General features: G+C 33.4%; 6 protein-coding genes and 1 long non-coding RNA gene across 8 annotated transcripts in view; 6 read left to right on the top strand and 1 right to left on the bottom strand.

Annotated features, from left to right (window-relative positions):
- Nucleotides 1–12: 12 nt before the first annotated feature.
- Nucleotides 13–5,287, top strand: LOC128872048 (zinc finger protein 184-like). 2 transcript variants are annotated; one of them, XM_054114343.1, is made up of 4 exons: nucleotides 13–344; nucleotides 504–884; nucleotides 1,125–1,987; nucleotides 2,075–3,586. In XM_054114343.1, exons 1-4 carry the CDS (start codon nucleotides 204–206, stop codon nucleotides 2,754–2,756), a joined length of 2,067 nt encoding a protein of 688 aa, XP_053970318.1. In that variant the 5' UTR covers nucleotides 13–203; the 3' UTR covers nucleotides 2,757–3,586. The 2 variants fall into 2 exon arrangements, with proteins under 2 accessions (XP_053970318.1, XP_053970317.1); XM_054114342.1 differs by having other exon boundaries at nucleotides 1,125–5,287.
- LOC128872049 (uncharacterized) lies at nucleotides 5,146–8,670 on the top strand. The gene is made up of 8 exons (XM_054114344.1): nucleotides 5,146–5,284; nucleotides 6,085–6,291; nucleotides 6,387–6,648; nucleotides 6,737–6,859; nucleotides 6,955–7,116; nucleotides 7,192–7,377; nucleotides 7,455–7,645; nucleotides 7,763–8,670. The coding sequence occupies exons 2-8, from the start codon at nucleotides 6,098–6,100 to the stop codon at nucleotides 7,926–7,928; spliced, it is 1,284 nt and encodes a 427-aa protein (XP_053970319.1). The 5' UTR covers nucleotides 5,146–5,284; nucleotides 6,085–6,097; the 3' UTR covers nucleotides 7,929–8,670.
- Nucleotides 8,671–8,788: 118 nt separating this feature from the next.
- On the top strand, nucleotides 8,789–11,419 carry LOC128872050 (mitochondrial-processing peptidase subunit beta-like). The gene is made up of 8 exons (XM_054114345.1): nucleotides 8,789–9,230; nucleotides 9,295–9,466; nucleotides 9,539–9,695; nucleotides 9,774–9,988; nucleotides 10,051–10,194; nucleotides 10,268–10,413; nucleotides 10,483–10,686; nucleotides 10,758–11,419. The coding sequence occupies exons 1-8, from the start codon at nucleotides 9,045–9,047 to the stop codon at nucleotides 10,896–10,898; spliced, it is 1,365 nt and encodes a 454-aa protein (XP_053970320.1). The 5' UTR covers nucleotides 8,789–9,044; the 3' UTR covers nucleotides 10,899–11,419.
- Nucleotides 11,420–12,441: 1,022 nt separating this feature from the next.
- LOC128872074 (inner nuclear membrane protein Man1) lies at nucleotides 12,442–18,204 on the top strand. Its single transcript, XM_054114398.1, has 11 exons — nucleotides 12,442–12,946; nucleotides 13,229–13,911; nucleotides 14,001–14,100; nucleotides 14,304–14,509; nucleotides 15,249–15,463; nucleotides 15,535–15,663; nucleotides 15,765–15,894; nucleotides 16,205–16,478; nucleotides 16,573–16,794; nucleotides 16,869–17,053; nucleotides 17,134–18,204. Exons 1-11 carry the CDS (start codon nucleotides 12,780–12,782, stop codon nucleotides 17,259–17,261), a joined length of 2,439 nt encoding a protein of 812 aa, XP_053970373.1. The 5' UTR covers nucleotides 12,442–12,779; the 3' UTR covers nucleotides 17,262–18,204.
- Nucleotides 17,508–19,839, bottom strand: LOC128872075 (uncharacterized). The gene is made up of 2 exons (XR_008456094.1): nucleotides 19,589–19,839; nucleotides 17,508–19,440 (listed from the first exon to the last, which is right to left on the bottom strand). It is a non-coding gene; the product is annotated as an uncharacterized LOC128872075 (long non-coding RNA).
- Nucleotides 19,840–20,113: 274 nt separating this feature from the next.
- On the top strand, nucleotides 20,114–21,703 carry LOC128872037 (60S ribosomal protein L9). Its single transcript, XM_054114317.1, has 4 exons — nucleotides 20,114–20,200; nucleotides 20,814–20,952; nucleotides 21,160–21,487; nucleotides 21,581–21,703. The coding sequence occupies exons 2-4, from the start codon at nucleotides 20,815–20,817 to the stop codon at nucleotides 21,682–21,684; spliced, it is 570 nt and encodes a 189-aa protein (XP_053970292.1). The 5' UTR covers nucleotides 20,114–20,200; nucleotide 20,814; the 3' UTR covers nucleotides 21,685–21,703.
- Nucleotides 21,704–22,013: 310 nt separating this feature from the next.
- LOC128872036 (ATP-binding cassette sub-family G member 4) overlaps nucleotides 22,014–27,592 on the top strand; it is a 16,040-nt gene continuing 10,461 nt past the window's right edge. The window contains exon 1 of the mRNA XM_054114315.1: nucleotides 22,014–22,306. The gene's annotated coding sequence lies outside the window, so the exon portion shown is untranslated. The remainder of the gene's footprint in view (nucleotides 22,307–27,592) is intronic.

Genomic DNA, 27,592 nt, shown 5'->3' with positions numbered 1-27,592 from the left:
TAATCACAAACTGCAAATGGCCACGGGTGCAATTCACGTAGTCTCAGAGATGCGATATCAAACGGAATCATATTTTTCATGTGAAACAACATCGTCAATGATGATGAAGCAACAGTGATTGTTGTTACGCGTGTATATATTCGATAGTAGAGTTATTCGCGATTTTCTTAAGGTCGCATAATTGAGTTTTCCGCGGGAAAACAATGTCTGGATATCGAAGAGTGAATTACTACGAACTGTGCAGATTGTGTACCAGCAGCGAGGGTAACAAAATGAACATTTTTCGCGAAGAAGGTCGTAGACGGCAACTTCAAACAAAGATACAAACATGTTTACCTATACAGGTGAGGTTTTCTCAGGGAATGATTAATTACAATACCTGAATAGGCTATCTTCCATGGATATTTGCTGTATCGTAAGCCTTGTTTCGTTACGTGGTTCGATTGTTCAGACGTTTGTTTAGTTTCGAAAAATAGTGTGTAAAATTTCATTAATACTTCAAGGTTTTGGAAGAGGATTCGTTACCAAAAATCGTTTGCCATGAATGTGTAAAGAAATTGGAAAGTTTTATTGAATTTAGAGAAACTGTTGTAAGCGCAGAGGGTATGCTAGAGTCATATTTCACTTCTTTACGATTCTCGGAAGATTTTCTAAAAGAGGGTAAGGTTTATGTAAAAAGCACAGAGAAGGATAGACCTACGACACCTGAAAACGAATTGTTAAAGTCGATGGAAAAAGTATCACCTACTACGGGAACTCCGATACTTACCAACGAACCGCAAATACATCAACAACCTGTTGTTGTTAGTAACATAAATGCTTCTAATATACAAATTATCAGTGGAGTTCAAGCCAGAGTTCAACAGTACAAGTGTGCCATGCAGGTTTGTTAACAAAGGAAACGTTAATAACTGGCATTCATTTTTAACATTGTTACGTTTTATTATCTATCATTCAAGGTTTAATTATTCATGTATTGTTTTTATTTCAGTTATTAATATACGAGGCATAATATCGCGAATAGAAGTATTGTTATTATTTTTACACAATAAGTTCTTATTATATTTAGTACAATAGGGATATATAGAATTTGCTGTGTAATTAATAATAATTATGTATTTTAGATGCAACCAGGAGGTATGGCAGCTGCTGTTGTGGAAGCAACAGCAGAAACGCATTACAGTTACCAGCAACAAACGTCGCAACAATTATCACCTCAATCAAATGAAGCACAAAATCAAATAAACGAACAACAAAGCTCAACTTCTCAGATTCAACAAGTTCAAAATCAAATACAAAATCATGGTCAAATAAATCAACAAATACAGTCACAAAGACAAATCACTCAACAGTTGAATCAGATGGCTCAAATTTCTCAGCAGCAAAATCAAACTCAGGTCAGTCAACAACAACAGAGTCAATCACAGATAACGCAACAGATTGAACAGTTGCAAAGACAGCAAAGAGAATTTGAAAAGCAACATAGACAGCTTCAACAAATCGAAAAGCAACAAGTCGAAATCGCTACGGAACAGGAATTTCCTATAAAACAGGAGGAGATTATCCTAAAGACAGAACCTGATATTAAACAAAATCAGCAAATCATTCCGAAAGTACAACCCGAAGTCCAAAAAGATGAAAGTGCAACGCAAAATGTAGCAAGTTTCTCAGCTGTACACGCGGGGCCAGAAGTATTTTTGAATTTGGGATTTAAAGACACTACATTGGTCACGCAAACTATTCGAGAAGACTCGAAAGAGTTTAAAGATTTTGTAAAAACCGACGACGCGATATCTCGTACGTCGATTGGACAAATCTCAGAGTTTTTAAAAATCAAATCGACACCCGAACCAACGTCTTTAATTACCGTAAATCCTCAAGTTGTTACGCAAACTAGGGACATGGTTTGCAAAGATTGCGGTAAAACATTCACCACAGCGACTCTACTGAACAATCACAATTGCTCCAATGCATCGTTTAATTCAAGGTCTAGTTTACTTCAAACTCTTTTAACCGACACCTCTGATGGTGGAAACAAAGAAGATCCTTTGCAAACTAATAATAATTCTTTTAGTTGTGATGTGTGTGGTAAGCCGTTCAAGCGAAGAGAGCATCTTTATCAGCATCGAAAGTTGCATACTGGTGAACGTCCATTTGTGTGTGCCACATGTTCGAAAGCATTCAGCCGCAAAGAGCATCTGGTTAGGCATTCTGTATCTCATACAGGCGAAAAGATGCACGAGTGCGAAGTGTGCGGTAAAAGCTTTTCTCGGAAGGATAATCTTCATAAGCATCGCAAAACGCACGGTGTATCTGGTCCATACATCTGTGAAACTTGTGGAAAATCGTTTGTGGTAAAACATTATTATTTAATGCATTTGACAACTCACGCGTCAACTACCGGTGATGGTGTGAATTGTCAAGATCCCTTGCCGTATAAGTGCGATCTTTGTCATAAGGCATTCTCTGTAAAACAGTATCTTACAACTCATAAACTTAGGCATAGATCAAAGAATAGTAATAATTCTGGCCAAAATACTGTAAACGGTCATCATCAACAAACTCAACAATCTAATACCGCAAACGATGCAAACTTAGTGGGAAATAACGTTACTAATTCTGGAAATCTAAATAATAACAATGGACAGTCTAATAACGAATCAACAGTCGAGATGCAAAGCGTTATCGACAAAGCTGACGAACCAAATGCTTCGTTTGATAACCAGTACCATAGTAATATACAAGAGTTCCAATGAGATAAGGGGAAGCGTGTCTATTATGTTCTCTTGCCAAATGGTAACAATCATAAAATCGTTGTTGTCTAGGCAAGGGAAACTTTACGACGCGCCAATATATTTTCTTAACTATACATGCCATTATTCGAAAACAAAAATTTTTTATACTTTAATACCGTGAAAAATGGATTTAAACTCTATTATTTTTATCATTTGTTGTTTCTTCAGTCAAAAAGTAATTTACAGTGTTGGTAATTTACAGGTTAAAAGCTTAACGTGAAGTTGTTGTATATGTATTTTGCCGGGAAAGTATTACATGTATAAAATGCATGCTATGTTTTATACAAGTGCACACAGTTATTTAATATAAAAAACAAGATGTGTGTTGCAAAATTTAAATATACGTAGATAGTCATGAGGTTGTTTCAATACCTGATTAGATTTATATTTCAAGCACTATTGGCTTCAAAAATATTCGTTATTTTAGTTGTTCCTATTATTAGAATTAGATTAGTATGTTAAGAACAGATGGAAGTTCTTACAAGATTTTATTTGATATTTGTTATATATTTTCATTAATAATTAGTTGAATAATTATGAATTAGATTTTGAGTTGAAAACAATAAAATCAGATACGAGCAAAATTAAATTATATTCTGCTTTGTGCAATATTTTGATAGGTAATTAGTTATTGAGGTTAATGAAACAATTTCATTTGTAACCAGTGATTGTAACAATCTATGACCATTTTACAAAGTATTTTAGAATTACATGGTTTGTATGTAAACTTGAAATACGAGACAAAATCTAAGACCAAAGAAATTTATATTATGTATAAATTGGGTAAATAATACCGAAGTAGAGGTATAAATATAAGATACGATCAGGCATGGCCTAGCTTGATTAACTCTATTATGATTAAAACATTGGTTAAGCGTGTATACAACATATACTGCATAGTACTTTATAATATGTACAATGAGTCGTTTACCGACATATGAGAGTGTGCCATACAGTGAACTTTGGGAATAAGCATACAAGAAATTATAATTGTCGAAACATATATTGACCAAAATCGAGCCAATTTAAACGAATTTGTATTTATCGAGACACATTCGATTCTATTGCATCTATGTGTAATTAGAATATATTGTTGATTAAGTTGCATTTGTTTTTATCTAACTTTTTCATGTAACAAGATTAAGAACAGGGAGCAACTATACTCGAAACAAAAGTTCCCAGTGTATCGTACTAAAACATCGTCTGTCTACTTATTAAATTTTGTATTTGTGCATAATAGATGTAGATACAAAAATTCATAATGTATTCGAAATCACTATTGTTTGTTAAGGTATTTAATTTGTCTGTTTTCATACTTTCTCCCAATGTTTAGTGTTACGTGATAAATATCGATGACAGGTATAGATCGCACAATTTTATGTTGCAATGACGCGCGATAACTTGCATTGTTTGCCGAAATAAATGTAAAACTTTCATTCAAAGTGTGAATGTAAATTTGTTATTGAATATACAATAGCAAAATTTTGTTCTCACAGAGTAAACGTCTTAACATGTAAGGAAACTTTCCATAGTACAACAAATTTATTTTAATTACTGGTCAGACTTTATTTTATCATAAAGTCTTGTACATATATATTGAAACAGAAGTAATGACTTTAAGACTGTGTTTCTATATCACCTAGTACTAGGTGTACGTTGGAAGTACATAGATTTATAGTAATAATGTTGTACATACCACGATCCAGTGAGTAAGATAAAAAAAAAAAAACTGTTAGCACGCTGTTCCTAAGGAAATGGTATTTTCTGCAAAACATAAGAATGCTATACTCATGTGGAAGTCTTGTAAAGTAGATATTAAATCCAAAGACACAGTGCTTTTATTATTTACATATTTGTGCCTAATTATAACAAATCGCATATTTTATACACTTGTGTATAAAATCATGTAAGTATCTTACTTTTTAGTAGCCCCCTGATATGTGTAACTCGCAGCAAAATGACATTAAGTAATTGCTCAGACACAATTATTTTCGTAATTTCTACTTCTAAGTTTTTCCCCTTACATTGTACATATTTCCCAACCAATGCTATATTTAAATATATTATAATAAATTAAAGAATTATATACTTTTCATTGACCATCTTCCTGTACGTATATTTTATCGATGTGTACCGTGAGACTTCATTTAATTTTATATTAAATATAAATTTAAAAAAAAAAAATCTGAACGGTAGAATTGAGTGAATTTTAAAAAATTAATAAACCTGAGATCCAATTATGCTCGTACGATAAGATAAAACAACTCTACGATTCATAATTTTTAGAGAAGCGAAATTTACGGGCGTCGCCAAATGCGTTTCTCTCTCGCACAGACAGTAGAGACATTGTTTCAAACGTGAGCATTCATACCAGAGGGGACACTCCAGGACGCTCCGTTCGCGTACGCTGTGTCGTGAAATTGACGTGAGCGTCCCTTAACTACTAAACAACTGTAATAAGTGGTTGTAATATTAAAATAAATAGTCAGGTAAGTAGATCTATTACTGACAGTATGTTGTCTTAAGGTTATGTTTTTACTTGTTGATTTTTGTCAACAATACAATAAATTTCCTGACCTGTCAGATACAAATATTTATTATTTATCCGATGAAGATTATTAAATAAAACTGTGGAACGTATGTTACATTCGTCACAATATTATCGAATCGGTTTCTAAATTTCATGTATAATTCGACAAACTGTACGTTTGACAGCAAATAGATATATGAATGGAATCTTTCTCGTCGACATTTTAGATCGGAGAAAATGTACAAGTATGGACAGAACTTTGATTTTGCTTACAATATGTAGAATTTCGAGAAATTCTATAGAATTGTTGTTCACGGTGGCATGCTGTTGACAGAAATTGTATCGCTATTTCTGGGTTTCAGCCAAAAGAATCGAGCTTATTCGGTAGTCAGAATTAGATTGTTTTATAAACAAAACTTTCTTTCCACTTTTATGCCAATTACAATTTTTTAATTAAAAAAGCTTTCAATCCGCGAAGTGGTTGCAATAAATATGCAAAAAGAATTGAAACTATTAACCCTTTTGCATTTGCAAATGGAATAGTCCACACATGACGACTGTCAATTTATCACCATTCGCGGGATATTTCGCTCACAGGGATACTTTTTTGTCGTCAATCGAACAATCCTTACTTATTAAATGTCTAAAGATGACTATACAGAAATATTGATGTCGTTACATTCATAAATTATTACACTTAATTTTAATTAATTCCTGAATAAAAGTTTGTTTAATGAAGAATTAACGTATTTTTTAAAGGTACAAAAAGAAAATGAAAATGAAACGCAGCAGATCTTTATCTCCCAAACCTTCCAGCAGTGAAGACGATATGAAACGCATAAAACTCGAAGAGGATAGAGAAATAAATGATATAATAACACACCAGCATATATTAGATTTTTCAGATGATGTTTTGTTAAATATACTCAAATATTTGAATCCCCAAGATCTTATGGCAGTAAGCTTGTAAGTTTTGAAAAGAATGAGAACACAATTGCCTTTGTATGTTAATAGTAAATTACGTAATACATATATGTTTCTTGTGGTTGATACATTGTTAGGTGTTGTCAACGATTAAATCAAATAGTGCAAGATAAAACTTTATGGAGAAAGGTAGACTTCCGTGCATTGCCTATGTCATCAGATGACTTAAAGGAGTATGTAAAATTTTTTCAACCAATGACAACAACTCTTGCTATTCGTGGCTGTTTGAATTCTGAAATAGAAGCAAGACTTAGTCCTTGTTTGTTTAATTCTATTAAACATGTATGTACTCAACTTAAAGAATTGGTTATTGAACAATATAATATCAATGGAAACGAGGCAAGTCTGATTATTTAATTATTTTTATATAAATAAAGATTAAAAAAGTTTTATGGAAACTTATAAATTTTACTTTTTATACTTGCAGATTCAAATAACAGATTTTCCACGTACCATTGAGAAACTTTCATTGCAAGGATGTAAAATGGGTTACTTGCCTAGGAGTAAGTCATATTTTTACACAATGAATCTCCATATGCCTGATTTAACAGTAAGGAATTTTATTTTTGTTTTCTACAATATATCATTCGTATGTAACTATCTATGAATAATATTTTATTGCATCGATATATGCACATTTTTCAGTGCTTGATTTTAAGCAATTGTTCATGGTTCACTTCGCATTCACTGTTGGTTATTAGTAAAATGCCAAAATTAAAAGAGTTGAGATTAAATTCGTGTCACAGTTTAGGTGAATGTATCGCTTATACAAGTTTGGCAACAAAATTGGGGTTCCAAAATTTAGAGGTAAGTAACTTTTTCTATTTCTATTATATTTTTTTACTTATTAAATCTCTCAAAATTTTTGTTTAAATATTTCAGATTCTCGATTTACGAGATACAGCACTTGGCGATAGCGAGGTTGGATGTTTCAGTTACACTAAAACTTTGACACATCTCTATCTAGAATGTCCGACTTCGCGAAATTCAGAATCAACGGAATACGAGCCACGACTTATGAGCAGACAATTGAATCCACCTACATACGAAGACGAAAATCTTGCACAAGTAAGCGTGCCAATCATTCGCAACGATTGATATTAAAGTATATTGTACCGTACATCTTTATCTTTTTTTATATACAGTTTTGGATTGATATTGGATTTCGTTGGGAAACTTCTTCGTTTGGACGTTGTAATATAACAGATAGAACAATATGTACTCTCGGAAGCAAAGTATGCGATCGCAGAATAATCAACAACACAGCAGAAGGAGCCGTATTCATCGAAGAAAAACGAGTAGTTAACAATCCACGCTTGAAAACATTAGTTGTCAGGTATGACTGAACGTAGAAAATAAAACTTTGTCGTTAACTCTTTGCACTCCTATCAGATTACAAGTAATTTATCAATGAGTGAAATAAGAAGCAATAGAAATTTTCGAAATGTTTCAGAAACTATCCAAATGTTACGGATACCAGTCTTGAACACTTGGCTATAACCGCATCAAGTCTCGAATATCTTGATGTAACCGGTACTTCCGTTACAAGGCAAGGTGTCGAAAGTTTTAAGTCACAGAAATCAAATGTTAAGATAGTCTCTTCATTTAGTGAGACATAGTTGTAAAGAACTACGAATAAATCATGAACTTAACATGGTTTGAATATATTTTAACGCGTGTTCGGATATTGAAAAACATTATTCGAGTCGTACGAAGTCATTCCGAAGACTTTGATAATATGATACTTTTACAATGGAACGTATCTATTTAATATTGAAGACGAACGAACAGAAAAATTAGAAATAAACATTTTTTACTTTCACTAAGTAGAAAATATGAAGAAAACTGCGTGTTATAGAGTAATATTTGCAATTTATATCCTAATTTTACTATCTTTGCGTGAACTGTGTTTAATGTATTTATTCACAAGTGTTCAATTATATTGTAAATATGTATTTGTGTGCAATTTAGTAACGTATTCAATTTCATGTCAACACTTAGTAATACAACAAAATGACTATACTAAATCTCTTTATGCTAGTAGTACCGAATCTTTATTATCGATAATTAATTGAAGAACAGGCGCTAGCAAGAAAATAATATTGATAATAATTGGACAAAATAAATTGTGGCTTATAGTTTCGCTCATTTTAAGAGTTTTATTTACGAAATAATTAAAAGTTAAAAACATCAGTACACGAGTATAACGAGTAGAAATTAATTTATATAAGCATACAAATAATGTATCAAAAAATATCTTACTGAGTTTTTGTGCTATAGAAAATCATTCCGTTACTTTTCCATACTGTTAATGACTACGTCGCATTATAATAAAACCCCTACTTCATTAAACTTACAAAATGTCTGGTTTTATTTTGCAAATTAATTTTTACGTTCGTAACGTTCGTAAATATAGAGGAGCTGGAAAATATAAATGACACGTGTATTTTCAATTGTTACGTATGTAAAAGTATACTGTTTTTACATATGTCCAGTATGAGTAACCTAAACTAAACTGTTTACTATAAAAATGGTAATGGTCTTAAAATATTTGTGCCGTGTACAACCCACCATTGTGTTTCACTTTAAAAAAGTATGTACTATATTAATTACTACGCGATTACAAGCACATCGATTTTTGAAAATGTTACATTTGCTTCGTTTTTAAGGGATATACTTCTATCTTAAATAGTCATCGTAAAACATTTCAAGATTGTGAAAATATTCTAAGAAACATGGTTACATGCTTAGCTACAGAAAATTCAATAGAAACTTCGAATCTAAGTAACGGTATGCGTCTTGTGTGCGAATACAAAAACACTTACACCGCTACCTTAGGATGCTTTATTCCAGCGGGTGCGATGCATGAAATGCCCGAAGAACGTGGCAGTGCACTGTTCTTGCAACATTTACTTTTTAAGGTAAGGCGAAGACAAATGCAATGAAAAAAATGCATTTATAAACATAAAGATGTAAAATTAACAGAGAACAAGACATGCAAATCAAGAACAATTGGAAAAAACGTTGGAAGAGCTTGGTGGAAAAGTTAGTGCTATTGCTATGAGACATATGTTTCTCTTTTATGGAACAGTACCTTCGCGTGAAGTAAATAAGCTCATTCAATATTTTGCAGATGTAATCTTGAATGGTACCATATGTAGGTAGAATAAAGAGTATCTTGTAAATTTGACGATACTTCTACTTAACATATATTATTTTAATATTTCAGGTAATCAAGATGTTGAAAGAGAAAAATGTATAATTTTACATGAGCTTTCTAAAATGGAGTTGAATAAAGAACAAGTTGTAATGGATTATCTGCCAAGTATTGCATATCAAGATACCATGCTTGCAAACAGTATATATCCCGAAACTGATGTAATAAAGTGAATATCGAGAGTTAGAATATTGTTACAAATATACATTTATATGTTCGTCTGTTAATTATATTATCAAATTCTTAGTCAATTTTGTACAGAAAATTTGATTGAATTTCGAAAACGTTTATTTAAACCACCTTTTATGACATTGGTTTGTACTGGACCCATTTCTCTACAAAAATTAGAAGATATCGTTAACAAGAATTTTACTCGCGAAACAGGAGATTGTAATAATCAATTATCGGAACATTCTAACGAAATCCAATCTTACGTAGAACCTCTCGAGTATAGATTCTCAGGTGATGAAAGTTAAGAGATAGAATTCTCTTTATTATTAAGTACTACGAGTAAAATATTATAGGCGCAGAATTACGATTAAGAGACGATGACAGTGAATTAGGATACGTCGCGATCGGAGTCGAAGGACCAAGTCACAATGACATCGAAGCATATTTTGCGCTTACAGTAGCTAAAGAGATTATAGGTTCTTGGAATATGAAGAGTAGTAAGTGAATATATCGCTATTTAACGATACCAATTTAGCAAAAGTTATTTAATACTCGTACATTTATTCGTAGGTGGAGCAAATCATAATGCACCATACATCGCTCACCGTGCATTCAATACAGATTTATGCCGTATGTATAAATCGTTTTTTCATAAATGGACACAGTCTACTAGTATTTGGGGATGTTATTTTGTTTGCGATAAATTAAGGCTCGAGGTATACTTTAAACATTAGCAAATCTCGCTGTTTCATTTTTAATAATAATTTGTATCATCATTTACATAGGATATGTTACGTGTAGTACAACAGGAATGGATGAGATTGTGTACAACGGTAACTAAAAAAGAAGTATCGCGTGCTATAAATCAATGCAAAACGAAAGAATTAGTGTTAATGAATGATCCGGAAAATCGTTTTTTTTATATCGTTGAGAATATTTTTAGATATGGTTATTATGTACCCATTCAACAGAGACTCGTAGAATACGAGGCAAGCATGCGATCTAATAATCAATTTTTTCATATTAGATAAAGAATACATAACTTTTACAAACATTACAGAAAATAACAGCGGATAAAATAAGAGAAGTTTCTGGCAGGTATATTTACGATCAAAGTCCAGCAGTCGTAGCTCTCGATCGTATTGAAAATTTACCAGAATATTGTAGCATAAGAAACGGGATGTATTTGTTACGCTACTGAAATTCAATATTAAGATATTTAATAATATAAGCTCCACGTGATACAACAGTGAGGAAGGGAAAGATAACGATAAAAATAAAAATAGTTTCCTGTAGTTCTTAATTGTGAAATAAAATACATTTAAATTTATTTGCAGCATATTTGAATTTTACAATAGTTACTTTTATTTATAGACATTATTTCTTCTCTTCTCAAGAATAAAAGCTCGCGTAATATGATTGCATGTGCGTTCTATAATTAGCATATGAGCATTGACATTGCTCAAGCACAGTGTTTCTCAAACTTCATCTTCTCATAGATCCTCAACCACTTCTTTTTGAACGAAAAGTCGAATGGAAAAGGTAATAATAGGGTAGTCCAGGGGTGAATCTAGACTCACCAGAGCCTGAAGCTTTAATTACTTTAAGACGCTTTTATTGTTTTTAAAATGTTTTACGTAAACCAAATGAATATATTTATTCTTATATTGTTTTATGTCGACCGTAGACTACTAAAAAATGTTGTATAAGCCAGTTACCTAGAAGAAGAGAGGGAAATATGTTAGAAATAAAAAAACTTCGACTGAATATGCATAAGAATAGATATAAGTTAAGTTTGAGATAATAATAGAAAGTATTATAGGATTATTTATACGAGTCATGTAATTTTTCACGAACAAATAAAACGCTTCTTCCATGTTTCTAATGAAAAATACAGAAATAAGAAAGTTTTGGGGAGGTCTCTATTTGGTTCATAGCAGATTCGTTCCTGTGGTCTGTATTCCATGAACCAGTTGGATTAGTGATGGACATGCGTGGGATTTTCTTGATCATGCGCACTGGAACGAGCTTTGCAGTCCTCACTGCTGTATACACTTACTTAGAATTTAGGGTACCATTGGATCTCAGTAAGGAACAAAATGTAAGGAAGTTATAAGGACAGAGAAAAGTTTTTATGAAGGAAAATAGCATAGACGTAGAATAAAAAGTGGAAAACAATTCATTATTTATTTAGTTTATACGTCTGCAGCCGATTTATTACACGAATACCAACATTTATTGCTAAGAGTAAGGAGACTGGAGAAAACCTTACCAGTATTCGAACAAAAATATTGCACATAAAAATGAACATAAGACACAAATACATGAAATATACATATACAATCATATATTGGAAGTATATACCTTACCAATATTAACTGAATACATTTAAATAAAACTAAATCACAGTAGTTCGATCACAGGAGAATATGCAAGCATTTCCAGAAAGTATTTATAACAAAAAAATTACTAATTTATAACATATATATACACGCCTATACTTCCAGAAGATTCATAAGAAAGAAGTAGAAATATGAATAAAAAAAAGCACTAACACCTTTGTACTTTATTTGTCCGCGGGAAAATTGCAAAGGCCTCTTAAACGCACCTCTTCTAGCGGTTCATAGATACGTGTATGGTAGCAGACGACATATAGCTGTGACGTCAACTTACGCATGCGCAGAAAGAAATTCCTCGAGGGAAAAATCCCACGGATGTTCATCACTGAGTCGGATTATCTCGATTAACCCTATTCCATGACTATGGATGACAGGGTTGAGAATGGCGTAAAGTGGTGTGGACGAGTATGCGCGCGATCACGACCGTTAGAAAATTGCGCCATTTTTTAGTTCTAACCAAGATTATTTTCCGAGTTGTGAAGTGTTACGCCAAGGGTTTATGACATCGTGACCGGTGGCACATGTAAAAACTGATGGTAGTGTGAATATCCAACAAAGTGATCAACGCCGAACGAAATTTTAATTACGCTTTGTAGGTGTGCCTAGCGGGAGTTTAGTGCACGAGGGAACTCTTTTTACCGGGTTTCTTTTTAAGAAAGAGTGCATTTTTGTCTGTAAACAAAATGTCGGTGGACACTCTGAGTGATTCGGAATTACGTAGTAAATTGATGGAATATGGATATCCAGTGGGTCCGGTGACACAAACCACCAGAAAAATTCTGGTAAAAAAGTTGAAAAATCTTATGGAAGCTCGAGGTGGTACAGGGTCACGACATTCGTTGGCTGCAAGGTATTTCATATTCTTTCTAACCTTTCGATTTTTAAACATTTCTTATAAACACGAATTTTTATCAAATTTCTCATGGTATCAGATGTAAACTATTCTTATGACGAGAGATTGTCAGCTTTGCCACCACTGCTTTTGTTTACCTCGATTTGTTGATTTCTCGTTGCGCAAAAGCAACTTATAAATTATTTATTATCCGTATTATATTATATTATATGTTGCTCTTATATAATATTGCAAATCTGTAGAGCGAAATTTTATTTCATTAAATGTTTTGTGTATCAGATACAGTAGCGAGGACACAGATGATGATACAAGCACAACAACTATTAAAAAGAAAAAAGCGAGCACGAATACCAGACGACAAACTTTAGCGAATCCAATGCCACCACCGTCGACTGTTTTAACTTCATCGGTTACAAGCATATCGAAAAACCCAGTTAAAGAGAAGATTACGCATTCGGAATTTAAGGATCCTATAGCACCAGATTACGATGGTCCCTCCTCCTTTGTGAATCGTACTTCGATAAAAAATATCCAGAAAAAATATGTTAAGATTCATAAGGCTTCGAGTATAACTGATGGTTTGGAAACTGGTTCGGATTCGGACGTTGTTGAAGAAACAAACAGAAGTTATTCTCCATCTAAATATTTGTCTAGCATTGGGAAATCTCACGATTCTAGATCATACGAACACGATATATCTGATCAAGAACAAACTCCAAAACCATATGATCCAAAGTCGAGATCTATTCATACGATAAAAGACAATAAGTATGGCAATTCTCTTTTCGATTTAAATATTTCGCCGGTACAGTCCACAAAAGAAGATATCTGTATAAAAGATAATTCGACTCAAAAAGATATTTTGGCAAATTACGAAACTCCATTTTTATCAGAATTTACCAGGAGACTTAGTTCCCGGGCATCTATAAATTTACCATCCACCTCCTTGTCTAATTTAAAAGGTAAGTTTTAATATGTTTAAATAAGAAGTATTATTACCATAATACATATTAATATATCGATAATTTGTTACCTGCGTGTTACTCTTCAGGTTCGTCTTCGCGTCATACCTCGAATGTACCAGAATTAAAAGAGAAAGATTCAAATGGCCATTTTTCGTCTTTAAGATCGCTGTATTCGTCGAGTCCGAGGTATGTATAAAAATTATTCAAGATAGATAAAGTTTAGACGAAGAGGTGCATTTAATGATAAAACAAATTATGACAAACAAAAACGAACAAAAATATGACAGATACGTTTCGACGTGGACTTCTCTAAGACTCTTACTCTTTTACAAACATTCTTCCTTCGCATCTACGTTTGTAGAATATAAGTGAACATTTTTTGATTCAAGGCATCTAACATCATCCATTGATAGACCTCGAGAGACGATGAGTAGAACGTTTAAGTTGTCGACTACGAGCAGAGAAGATATGCGAAACAATCAGAATATGGTGTCCGTTATTTTGGTAGTGGTACTTGCCTTATTTTTTGGGATTATCGCCGTTATATACATGGGACTCGGTGGAAAATCGGAAACTTTTCCATCGCTTTCAATGGGTAGGTATTCAGAATTGTAATATTGTTTAAGTAAAAATATACATATAGAAAGAGAGATTTAAAGAAGTACAATAAAAATGATATATTTTAATAAAAAGTTTGTGGGAAAGCTTTTTAAATAACTTTATTAATATTAATGCTAAGTATATTGCAATATGTCTTATATACATATATACCATAATAAAATGGTTATTAACGTATAGGAAGTCGTATACATTATAATAATTAAATCTTTTAAACACAGAGCTTATCGATTTAATCTAATTAGGATAATAAATTTTGTATTCTGTTTCATTGTTTTACTGCATGAAATATGTTCAACACATTGCATGATATATTGTATTAAAACGATTAGAACTGTAGATGAACTTTGATAATATATCACTAATTAATCGCTTATATAAACTTCGATACTTTTTAAAATTGAGACGTGTAACGAATTTCGTAAGATTCTATTTAAAATATGTATTGTTTTTTTTAACGTGTATAATAAAACAATAAGCATTAATGATGTATTAATTTTGATATTTTATTTCCTTTCCCGTTATTATGATTTCATCCTGCTTTTTATCGTTCAATTGAATTGGTTAAATAGTTTGGTCTTCCATGTTCAATCATATATACAAGTTAAAAAATATATAGTACGGTTATCTTTTTTTAAAAAAAAGTTCAAACAAATTGGATTACACATTAATGGGAATTTTTATAATCAATACTAGTCTTACGTTTCAATTTATAGATAGCAACATACCATTATGCTTTCTCGGAGCCGACCTTGAAGCGCCTGGAGTTAATTGTGTATTGAAAGAAAACGTAGATTCCGTACTACAACTGTTAAAGCGGCTTCAACAGATTTTAACGAAAAAGGCCGTGTCTATGATATGCGACAATTCCAGCGAAACTCCTTACCTGACTGATTCTGAAATCATGCAAATGTTCACGAATAATAAAGCGGTACGTTCAATTACAATTGGAATTTAAAATTATATTTACGGTACTATGCATCTTATTCCATCGTTTTACAGACAAGCTTGGAAGTGAAAGAGGATTTGCAAAACGCACAATTACTCGTCATAAAGAATCCTAAGTGGGGTATTTCACTCGTAGATATAAGCGACGATAACGGAGCACCTGGCGAAGTTTTGGACTCCTTGGTATTATAAAAAAAAGTTTATCGTTTTTTATTATCTCGATTCAGTTGATTTTTATATATGTGTGTGAACAAATTAAAGGAAAAGATATCCTTTTCTTGCAGGACAAATTATTTTCCACCCGTCTAAATGGAAAAGTTGGAATGGTGATCGTGGATCCGGAATTGCCAATGCAATGTCTTATTAAAAACAAGCTTTTCACCATATTCTCCTCCCTTCTAATTGTGTCACTTGGTAAATTTTTGACCGACTTATTATGGGAAGAAATTTGTTGAAAGTATAACAAGGTTTTACAACGCAATAATGTTCTTATATTAAAGCATTGCGTTTTTGTTATAAATTTTTATACTTTTACAGTGTAACTGTGTCGCATTAGTAAATTATTTCTTTATCGCTACGATAGTGTCTGTTATGCGATTTTCTTATGCATGTATCGTCACAGAACAGTTTTAACGTGCATGTTGCGTGATAATGTTAGACTGAGAATATATTGTGTAACGCAGAGTGAGTATCGTATATAAATAATATTGCAATATATTCTCAGGCCTGCTAGCAGCTATAGGGATCCAGAAATTGTTCGTTTGGTACATAAAGCACAAGAAAAGTACCGAGGGAGAAGTGTTTAAACTTGTTAGTGAGATTATTAACATGGTCGAAATGCATCATCAAAATGCCGGTGTGGCAACGCCTGGTGGTACGCAAGAGAGCTTTCTTGCTATAAATCATGTACGCGATAATCTGATACTTCCGAGAGATCGTAAAAAGATGGCTGGACTTTGGGAAAAGGCAGTGAAATTTTTGGATGAAAACGAATCCAGGTGACGAGATGGATAAACTATGTCTCCATTGGTGAAAGTTTTCTATTTCTATGTATGGACTTCGAACGAAAAAACAATATATTTCAATTTTCAGAATTCGAAGGGAAGTACAACAGGTTGCTGGCGAAGAATTTCATGTATGGCGCTGGTTGCCTAATAATAGTCTGAATAAGTCGAATACGCAAAATTTTGTTCTCAACAAAAAGTCTAAAGTATGGCAAGGCCAAGCATTCGAGACAATGGAAGGTTCGGTAAACAGTTTGACTTGTTCACCCACACCATGCTTAAAAATAAGGCATATGTTCGACGTTGACGTGTAAGTATTTCAGTTATGTTTTTCCATTTACTTACTTTATCATTCTTGCTTATATATTATTTATGTTTGATTAGAGAATTCGAAGATGATTGGGAAACGAAAGTTCAGGATGCTATTCTAGAGAAGTGCGGAGAAGGTGTGAAAATACTTCACATTCGTGTAGATCGCGGTAGCCGAGAAGGTTGCGTTTACATGAAATGCATGTCGCAAGAGGACGCGGGAGAAGCTTACAGAGCTTTGCATGGATATTGGTTCGATGGTAAATGTTCGTTAATCCTAAAACTACGAGACGAAAATCCCTAATTTAACACATGCAGATTTTACATGAGATTCTTTTAGGTCACTTAGTAACTGTAAAGTACCTGAGATTGGAAAGATATCACGAGAGATTTCCAGATGCCCGACGTTGTACGATACCTTTGAAACCAAGTAATAATCAACGATTATCTATGCAGGCGGACTATTAAAGGATGCCATTTTGGGATGTAAACTGATAAAATACCTCTTTGCTTGTATATGTACGACTAACAAGCAGAATTTGAATTTTTGCCGCTAAATAATTGTTTGCGGACCAGAATTCGCGAAATACTTCTATTTTTTGCTCTGAAAGAGAGGAGAACTTCGTACTATCGCGCATAAATATAAAATCCGAAGGACTTGTAGTTGTGTGATAACATTCTAAGGATTGAAGAGGCAGAGACTTTTTATAAGCATTTTCATTTCGATTTTGTAATGTGTATATTATTATTATGTTCTATCGTCGTTTTTAAGAGAAAAAAGGAAATATCGCAAAGACTCAACAATTACATTATTTATGAAACTACTGTAAAGTAAGTGTAAAGACATTGTTTCAATGCTGCATTTTATGAAGTTTCCAAGTAGCAATATACAAGTCAAGAATATGCATATCCAAATTTCTATATTGTAATATATTCTTTTTGTGCGTCAAAGAGAAGTGTTTGATTCGTCATCTAATACTTACTTCGATGCTACGTAATAGGAGATCCGATACAAATTTTTAACGGTCTCTTTTGCTTTATTAATACTGAACAAATGGAAATATTTTTCTTTTTTTTTTCTTCATGTGACAATTGCCGTTTTGATCAAAGGGGTTTTATAAAATGTCTTAAAATAATTCAAGTGTAAAGTGTAACAAAAATACTGACAAATTTGAGTATGTTATGCAGGCGTGTTATTATTATCTAAGACATAGTTCGTATTTGACTTTAATAACTATAGTTAATAATTAGGTAATAAATTAATGATGTTATTTATTTTATTTCAGTACACAAGTATTGTAATATACACTTCATTTTATATTTTGTAGTATCAGTGTTTAGTACTTTCTTTTACGCACACCGATAACGGCGTATATTGCTACTTAAATAATGAATAAAATAAATTTTTGTATTTTGTCTACCTCAATAATTTTTGATATCCAAACACATTATAACATTGTGGCAACACACTTAAAACGTGTTCTTGAAAATATTTATTTTCATATGATCAAATTATGCAAATCAAACTCAATAGAAACTAGTATATTATTCAACATTTAAAAAAAAGATCTTTGTAGTTCTTTTTTAAAATTATTCATTCATTATATTCCGATACTTTTCATTTAACCATGTTCAGTATATAAGTAAGTATAATTGTATTAACATTTTATAGTGTACATAGATTTTGCAAATTTCAGTTTGCTTCAACTTTTTATATGTTAAAAGGAGGTTAAAAAATTTCAATGAACACATTCTATAAAATATGTACATCAGTCTTTGCATATATATATACATATGTATATATATATATATATTTACATCTTGTTCAAAAACATTATAATATTTGCTACAGAAGAAATTAATATTTGTATTAGAAAGATGTATGAAAATACATCTAAACACTTTTTTTTAGTAACAGAAATATAAAAGGTACACATGTTTTTAATGCAAAATTTGTTCGATTATATTTAAATTTTAAGAAGAAACCATTGTAAACATTTTCTTTAATCATGATCATTAATTAAGTTCTTCCAATAACTGATGAGTTTTAAGAACCTTTTTCAATTTCATAAGCCTGTAATTCATAAGTTGTACGATACTTTCATAATACATTATACATTCTTTTTGTTTATCAACTTGCTTTTGTAACTGTGCTATCAACAAATCTTTTTCATCGAATATTTCATTCGTGGGGATTTTTTCATTTCTCTTAGAAATTGCATTCGACGATTTTTGTTTGATATCAGGCTGCATCGTACTTATGCATATATTTTCACTTAGAGTTTCTTGATTTTTGTCATCCATATTTTACGTTCAAATATTTATACAAATTAAAAGAATTTAAACTTTTTCTATGAAAGAAAACTAAGTAATAAATTTAAAACATCGATAATAAATATACCGATAAAGATAAAGATTTTCGTAACCTTGAAATCAGAATAATTTTTGTACAATCTTTATGATGAAAGATTTAATTCAGGGAGAACGTACTTTATATAAAGATTTTCGATTTAAGGCTATTGGTACGTTACTTTAACGATGTGTGAGCAGATTTGTGTGTTTTTCGATGTCCTTTGTTTCATTCCTTTGAATGAGTGAATTCTTGCGAGCAAAAGTTCCTTTCGTCAATTGATTCAAGTCCTCGAATCTACCCAACAGATGACGAAAAATAGTACGGATGTTCTTAACCGAATCTAAACGTGTCATGTAATATTAAATATCTAGAACAGTTTTACTTTCAATACTTTGAAATTAAGTAGATAAGATAAAGTAAGTTTTAGATACAAGAAACTTACATGCAGAAGTATTCAAAAAATCGTTGCGACCTTCGGATTTCTCTGTGCACGAAAAGTAACCAATCGGTTGTATTTCATTCCATTATCCAAAATATTGTGAATTTTCAGCGATATCCGACTCGATTCTGATATTTTCCGTATTGTATATCTTGCATATATTTTAAAACAAAGCGCGAAAAAACCATGCACAAAAGCACTAGTGGTGGTGACTAGTAGCTATTTCAGTACCGCGTTCGGCCATTTTGATACCTTTCGTCCATGGTTTGGTTCCAAATTTTAGCCGTGAACAAAGTACATCGCAGATGGTTATCTCATAATAACGTATTTAATTTCAGTAAAAAAATTTGCATTAACGATCGTTTACGTAAGTTTAAAGGTTTAAACGTTGAAAAAGACATTTAATTGTGTAGTACAGATATTTGAAGAGAGAATTATATGTTTCAAAAGACCTTTAGTTGAGCAAAATAAATCGCGCCATCTGCAGGTTGAATCGAGGTAGTTGGTCAAAGAAGATCATGATTTTCTGGTCTATAAGTTTTGTTAGTTTAGAAGGGAGCAGACATGCTTTTTCACCGCCTCGGTCTTTTCCGGTTATCCCGTAGCGTGAGCGAGGTAAAGAATTTATATATAGAAGGGATATTTTATGAAATCCAAAGCAATCGTGCAACGCAATAATCGTTGTGACATATTATTTATATTGTTTCGCATTATTTGCTATGTTTATCCGAGGCTAAGTATTATTTTTGGGAAAAGTGATCGTTTGATTGTAGTGAAATATAACCTTTTCACTCCATTCCTGTCAATATTTCCAGTTGAATAAAAATTTGGAACTCTTCTTTACTTCTGTGTTTAATGTAGATTTTACGATAATGTTGTAAACATGAATTATTCGTCAAATTCGTAGTATTTTTTATAAATTTATACGCTTTTTTAAAAAAATACAAATATATGTATGTATCGTACATAACCTATAAACTGTTTTATGTTTTTAGAAAACATAATTAAACGAGTTGTAAGTATGAAAATAACGCGTCTAATTTTCGTATTCGTATTCCTTGTTTAAACAAACTTTGTTATCGAATTAACTTGATAAAGTAACGTATGGTAGTACATACTTTGAATATTTGTGTACAAAAATAATACTTGCCTATGCAAATAGGATTACTTATCAGAATATAACTATTTTGTACTTTCAACTCGTATTTTATAATCGTATTGTTTTTAGAATGAAGCAAATTGTAACAAATCAAACTGTGAAAATACCTGAGGGACTGACTGTTACAGTCAAGTCCCGTTTGGTTACCGTGAAAGGACCAAGGGGTGTTCTTAAACGTTCTTTCAAACACCTTGCACTCGATATTCGCGTAAGTATATATACTTGTTTAGTCACTTATAATCAATGGAAATATGTAAAGTTACGTCACAATATGATGATATAGTGGATTCCCCTTCATTTTCTCATAAATGATAAATCCATTTCTGATTAATCTAATATTAACCCTTCGGCAACACATACTTTGGTATATAAATATACAAGTAAAACTAAAATATGTATATTATTTTTTTGTTAGATGGTAAGTCCAAGGTTACTGAAAGTTGAAAAATGGTTTGGCACAAAGAAAGAATTAGCAGCTGTTCGCACAGTTTGTTCTCATATTGAAAATATGTTGAAAGGTGTAACTAAAGGTTACCAGTACAAAATGCGAGCAGTATACGCTCATTTCCCTATTAATTGTGTCACGACTGAAAGTAACACAGTCATTGAAATTCGTAATTTCTTGGGCGAGAAGTACATTCGTCGCGTTAAGATGGCACCAGGCGTGACTGTAACAAATTCAGCCAAACAAAAAGATGAACTGATAATCGAAGGAAACTCCTTGGAAGACGTCTCTCGTTCTGGTAAATACATTGTCTATATTACAATTTCAATGGAAGAACCGAAAAGATTGTTATTATAATTTATTATTATTTTTATGGCTATTTTTATTTCAGCTGCCCTTATACAGCAATCAACAACTGTAAAGAACAAGGATATTAGGAAGTTCTTAGATGGTCTTTACGTATCTGAAAAAACAACAGTTGTACAAGAAGAATAAATTTTATGAAAAATGTGAACGATTTTGATTAATTATGTACTTTCTTACTCGATAATCATTAACTGTAGCTGGCAGAAAATTTTCCAAGTTCTCTCAAACGTATCGAGAGGAATTGCTCGCGATCGAGCTGTATCGCGCATTTCGTGACAATCAGTAAACCCACGTGCGTTCACAGTAGATTATCGTTATCGAATCGAAACCGATGAACAAAGAGCATCGCGGCGAATCCGAGCATCGAATAATTCTTGGTAAGCGGAACGTGAGCCGCGTTGCGTGAAATAGAAAAAGAGGGGGAAGTTGTGGTGTTCTCGATCGACGGGTACGATAGAGGGAGGCAGAAAAGGGAGAACACGCGTGTCGAGTGCAGTCTTGTCGCGCATTCACCGCGCTCCACAGCTTCCTCCTGAAGTTCGTACCAGTGGTCATGTTCGCGACAATTTTGCCCGCGCTTTTATAAAATCAAAGTCGCGTTCCTATCAACACACAGAAGCAGTCTGAATGCGGAACAAAATAATCGGACGGATGAACAGTGACAATATCTGGTGCATCGACGACATTTCACTTTGGAACACGTGAACGATACAGAAAGATCTTTCGTCTCTTCAGCACCCTCGCTGTCACGGTAAGAACACATCGCGAAACTTCTAAGCCTCGACTAACTCGAAGTTTCGTTACCTTCGGAAAATGTTCAAAGGAGGATTAGGATTTTGCTCAACGCGAAACTTTTAATCGAAGAAGTTTTATTTGCAAATCGACGACGTCCAAATAAATACACGTAGTAGTTCTGTAAGAAATTTATTTTATTTTGTTTGTTTGTTTTTTTTCTAAATTAATTTAAACGATATATGTTCGATCATGTTACGAGTTCAGACGTTGATCGAGGATTCGAATCCGTGGAAACTTTCGCTCCGCTTCATAGCGTCATAACTCTGCTCGATACGCGTGTAACTAAAATTCGCCATCGCTTTCACTGCAAAATGATGCAGAATGAATAGCCTTACGTAATGACAGGAATTCGGTTTTCTCTCACGCTGGTTTCCAAGTTATTTCGTTAAATACTTTCGATTCGTCGCGAATGTTTGACTGTGCGAAGAATTAATAATATCGGCGATCTTAAATAGTTTACAAGTTTTTTAAATTAAGATGTACAACGTACTGTGAAAGTATAAAATGATTTTATAATTATAATTTTCGAATATGTACTGACTTCAAAAATTCATTAATACTGTGCCGACCGGTGACAACCGCGTTAGTGTTCCGCGAAAACTACGTATCGTTCAAATGCCGGTGGCACCGCGTTGGTGTCGTATGCGAAGCTATCGGGTAAATGCCGGAGCCAAACGAAAGAATTCCGATCAGGCATGCGGTAGTATTATCAAAGTATTAGGATAATTTTCAAAGTGTCTAAGAACTTCAGTCACATGTTCGAGGGGTAAAATTTGATTCCCATAATAGATAACAAGTGAGAACATCGCGAGCGTTTTATTGTCAACGTTTATTTCATTGAACGGTAATTCGTACGAGCTTCTATATTCGTCCGTATAGAATCGTAATTGGATCGACATCTTTATCGAGCAAATAATAAAAAATAAGCTTTTAAGGATCGGTCAATTCGTTTCGGAATAAGAAACAATACCAAATTTTTCGGTTTTTCGCAAAAAAAAAAAACGGGTCAAAAATAAAAAATCCCAAAATTTGTTGATCATGGGACCACCACGGAGACATCCTCTACAAGATGCGACAGGTTTCGTTCCGATTGGTCAAGCCATCTCGGCGTAATCAATTAACATACATAAAAAACAAAAAAATGAAAAAAAATATACATGTCGAATTAAGTAACCTCCTCCGTTTCGAAGTCTGTTAAAAAGAAAGTTTATCTTTTATTCGTTACGCGGAATTTGGTATCTTATGTAACATTTCTCTGGTTACGCGCGATACTGTCTCGCTTCCTGCTACCTTTTGAGGCGACCAGCGAAATACCAAGATCGTTAGAAATTTTACGTAAATGGGACTGTTTAATGCATCCGGTATATAGCGAATGGCTTTTAACCTCTTCAGGCTTCCTGTATATTACGCCATAGAAAAAAACGACACCATCAAACGCAGTAACGATGTAACACGAGTGTCGCCTGTGCGTAAGGTGGATGCAGGTAGATGCAGGTGTAGATGCGCGCAAGTGTGCACTTTCACGTAGCAACCGTAACAGTGTATTATCGATACTCGTTGAATTCGTTTATGAGAACGGCAGCCAATGTTTGGACGCTCGTGTCCGTTTCGTATTGCAACTCGTTTATTAGGTGATTATGAACGTCGGAGTTAGGAAAACTTCTAAGCTTCGACTAACTCGAAGTTTCGTTACCTTTGGGAAATGTTCAAAGGAGGACGCTTAGGATTTTGCTCAACTCTGTACTGTAGTTGTTATTTTAGATTGCTTTTCTTTCAAAATTACGTGGATCCATGGCTTTACGACATAGTATTCGCGTTTAAATTTAAACTCTGTGCGACACACCTCCGATATCTATCTCGGATATTATTGCGATCGAAAAGAGCGAAGCGTGAGAATATTAGTTTGGATTCCAACGATCGTACGCGTTGTTAACCTTCTGGGCGATTTCACACAGTTCGTTTACCTCGCTCGATATCGTTGAGATTGTTTTTAGCTTTATTTTTTAATGGATAAACTGGTTGGAAGGGCTGAATTGATCCGTCCACCGGACTTTGTACATCGTTGACCTAAATGGATATTGAAAAATCGGTTGGAAGGCGTACACTGTTTGATATGTTTTTCGTAATTACGAAACTTTATCGCGGCTGACACTGTTCGTAAGAATACAAGAGATAATGAAATTAGATGTTTCCTGGTTGACACTGCTATTATCGACGGAACTAAAGTAGATCAATAGAATTCTTTAATTGATCGCCGAAAACGATTCAATTGTATATTTTGCAAACACATAGTTACGTAGTATCTCGAACACCAGTCGGACTGGATTGTTTTTCCATCGTTCCTTGTTACTTTCGTCCTTTCTCTCCGCGGGAAGGATCGCTTGTTATTAGAATCGAAGAATTCGTTCCTGTTAAGTGGAACGACCGGAGTCAAGGCCGAACGAAAGTTCGTTACTTTCATCCGCAGACGATAATGTTGCAATAAAAATTTGAATACCTGTCCCGTATTGACAAGTTCTTACGGACGTGTGGACCGAGTCGATGCTAAAATAGAAATGTAACCAGTTCGATGTTCAAAGGACTTTCGGTGCATCGAAAACATCGTTCTTTGCTAACATACTGATTTTGGTAACGTTCATATCGTAATTCTATACTTTTGCTGCAAAACTGATTACATTTACACGATCGATTCTACCTCTAATCGTCATTATTTACGAACGTCGCAACTGCTCGAATTAAATGACGTGACGATAGTGGAAAAACCGGATAATAGGTCAACATTTAGTAGTAAATACTCTGTTGACGTATGTAACTACATGCCGATGTATATTTCGTTGGAATACGCTCATCAGTATGTTCATGTTCCGATGCTTATCCTGACATACTAATGTTAATACTTCGATTCATAGTACCCATTTCTGCAGATGTATTTTATTGCGCGGCATACAGGTGCCGTTAACGAAGGAAATGCCTATAAAATAAACGATTCAAGGATTCGTGTATCGTAAAATGTCGAAAGGCCGGTCTCGCGAAAATAGTTGAGCGATCTATGTGTATGTAATATCTACGCAGTTTACGTATCAAAGTGTATCTCTGTTATTAACCTTTTAAAGTCTACCGTATATTTTAACACGTGGGCTTCGAAACTATTTCTGATCCGAGTATTACGTAAACACGATTAACGTATAATACTTTCAGCGAACTTACGATACGTGACGTAGATACAACATAAAAGGACAGAGGGGACATTGAACCAAAAACCAAACGAAAGTCTACGTGGTCGCGTAGTTTTGTTTACTCGAGGTTCAGTTTCATTTGCGTTCACGACTAACGGGTAAAATATTCGAGTCGAGAGAAAAAAATATTTGTTGATCAACCGAATGGTTTGTTTCCGTTTGTAGTCTGCCCTCTCGCGAAAAATTTAAATCATAAACAAGTCACAAGGTCTCGTAGATTGTTTTTGCGACTACAGTGGGTGTAGAATGTATTCGTACACCGATCAATCATTGACACTGCTGTTATCGACGGAACTAAAGTAGATCAATAGAATTCTTTAATTGATTGCCGAAAACGATTCAATTGTATATTTTACAAACACATAGTTGCATAGTATCTTGAACACCAGTCGGACTGGATTGTTTTTCCATCGTTCCTTGTTACTTTCGTCCTTTCTCTCCGCGGGAAGGCGATCAATTTCCCAAAAAAACTCTTGTGTGAAATTGTAGTTTCTCAACTTCTTTTTTTATAATCTCTACACTCACTGTAAGTATTCGAATCAGAGTATTTAAGTGTCCGCTATTATCAGCGACTCGATCGATCAGCAAATAGCTTGAAAAATATGATAAAAGTTAATTGTCTGCTAATGAAGCGTCATAAAAACTTTTTCACGAGTATCATTGAATTTTCATCGTGTCGCAAGGAATAAATGGTTCGTGATCGTGGCTGTTAGCGGCTGTATACTAATTTCTCTCAGTTCTGACTTGGTCGGCGTAATATTGAATATTTTTACTTGAACTAGAGTTAGAAATGATTAGAGGCACAGAATCAACAGGAATGAAACAAGACTGTTTTAATTATTCAGAAATCAATTATTCTACTCCAATGGTAAAGATCCGGTTTCATGGTCATAAAATGGTTTTTCGTTTTTTTAAGCGAATATAATTATTGGTGTGACGCCTACATTCTGCATGTTCTCGTTCAGTTTATCCTTATATAGGAATCTAACCGTGTGAATCGCGGATATTAATTTATAGAGACAGAGAGATTTATTCTTCTTTTTTCCCCGTTGCGAAATTAGTCGAAAGCTATTATTTTTAGGACAATATCGAATAAAAATTACAACGTTACAGTTTGTTTACACGATTATGTCAGATGTAACAAATTATATCGGAAGAAACGCGTGTCGAACTCGAGGGACCAAAGTCGATCGAAGTGGCCCGAGAAACACGTATTGCACAGTGACTAATGTTGTAAATATCAGTAACCGACAATTGGTACGTTGCAACTCGATGAGTATGTTCGATAAGGAATTCGCGAACCTTCAACTTACGCACCAGCTTGAACGGCGAACGTCGTTGCAATCGTGCTAATTAATTGGACACATCGCTTAAATCTTTGTTTTACAAATTATAAGTTGACTTGTGCAGTAAATCTCGCTTTAAACGTACAAAACTTAATCGTTGGAGCTTTGTACATATTGTATTAGGCGTACTAATTAATTACAGACTTTTTTTTCAATATCGTCGAGAGTTCGTCACCATTTGCAACGGTTATATCGGAAATGACAAACGTTGAACTTGAATTTATTAACGTTCCTCTTAAAACAATACACGCTCGAAACTTTGATGATTTTTGTTGGACTTTCATTGTTGATTCACTGCTCGCGATAAGATTCGCCGCTGTACTTCGACCGGTCTTTCAGTGAATCACAACTATTTACTTGAAAACGGACCAATCACTCGTTCTTGCCAATTTTATTTCGTCGAGCGTAGAAGGTTGTACCATTTTAACGATATATTATTTTTAAAGAAACCACGATGCACAGAGACTATTTAAAATACGATCGGATAGTAATAGTTTAGACTGCGGATCTTTATGCAAAATAAAATATTCGCGAACGTGCCTACAAAAATTGCAGCAAAATAAAAATTTATTTTACTCTGTAAATATTATAATACGAACTTTACTTTCGATCCTTTTTATATTCTTGCATATTGTTCGCATTTTGTAGTTTCTTGTGCAT

This window comes from Hylaeus volcanicus, chromosome 2 (genome assembly GCF_026283585.1).
Source record: "Hylaeus volcanicus isolate JK05 chromosome 2, UHH_iyHylVolc1.0_haploid, whole genome shotgun sequence".
NCBI classification, from domain to species: domain Eukaryota; kingdom Metazoa; phylum Arthropoda; class Insecta; order Hymenoptera; family Colletidae; genus Hylaeus; species Hylaeus volcanicus.
This window is presented reverse-complemented; position numbering and strand designations above follow the sequence as displayed.

What these genes read in the sequence shown, in the direction of transcription:
- LOC128872048 (XM_054114342.1), top strand. Translation starts at nt 204, where the DNA reads ATGTCTGGATATCGAAGAGTGAATTACTACGAACTGTGCAGATTGTGT. An exon ending in AAACATGTTTACCTATACAG is followed by an intron (nt 345 to 503) that starts GTGAGGTTTTCT and finishes TAATACTTCAAG; the next exon opens with GTTTTGGAAGAGGATTCGTT. An exon ending in AGTACAAGTGTGCCATGCAG is followed by an intron (nt 885 to 1,124) that starts GTTTGTTAACAA and finishes TATGTATTTTAG; the next exon opens with ATGCAACCAGGAGGTATGGC.
- LOC128872049 (XM_054114344.1), top strand. Translation starts at nt 6,098, where the DNA reads ATGAAAATGAAACGCAGCAGATCTTTATCTCCCAAACCTTCCAGCAGT. An exon ending in TCCATATGCCTGATTTAACA is followed by an intron (nt 6,860 to 6,954) that starts GTAAGGAATTTT and finishes CACATTTTTCAG; the next exon opens with TGCTTGATTTTAAGCAATTG. An exon ending in TTGAAAACATTAGTTGTCAG is followed by an intron (nt 7,646 to 7,762) that starts GTATGACTGAAC and finishes GAAATGTTTCAG; the next exon opens with AAACTATCCAAATGTTACGG.
- LOC128872050 (XM_054114345.1), top strand. Translation starts at nt 9,045, where the DNA reads ATGGTTACATGCTTAGCTACAGAAAATTCAATAGAAACTTCGAATCTA. An exon ending in TGCAACATTTACTTTTTAAG is followed by an intron (nt 9,231 to 9,294) that starts GTAAGGCGAAGA and finishes TAAAATTAACAG; the next exon opens with AGAACAAGACATGCAAATCA. An exon ending in AATCTTGAATGGTACCATAT is followed by an intron (nt 9,467 to 9,538) that starts GTAGGTAGAATA and finishes TTAATATTTCAG; the next exon opens with GTAATCAAGATGTTGAAAGA.
- LOC128872074 (XM_054114398.1), top strand. Translation starts at nt 12,780, where the DNA reads ATGTCGGTGGACACTCTGAGTGATTCGGAATTACGTAGTAAATTGATG. An exon ending in CATATGTTCGACGTTGACGT is followed by an intron (nt 16,795 to 16,868) that starts GTAAGTATTTCA and finishes ATGTTTGATTAG; the next exon opens with AGAATTCGAAGATGATTGGG. An exon ending in GCATGGATATTGGTTCGATG is followed by an intron (nt 17,054 to 17,133) that starts GTAAATGTTCGT and finishes AGATTCTTTTAG; the next exon opens with GTCACTTAGTAACTGTAAAG.
- LOC128872037 (XM_054114317.1), top strand. Translation starts at nt 20,815, where the DNA reads ATGAAGCAAATTGTAACAAATCAAACTGTGAAAATACCTGAGGGACTG. An exon ending in ACCTTGCACTCGATATTCGC is followed by an intron (nt 20,953 to 21,159) that starts GTAAGTATATAT and finishes TTTTTTTGTTAG; the next exon opens with ATGGTAAGTCCAAGGTTACT. An exon ending in GGAAGACGTCTCTCGTTCTG is followed by an intron (nt 21,488 to 21,580) that starts GTAAATACATTG and finishes TTTTTATTTCAG; the next exon opens with CTGCCCTTATACAGCAATCA.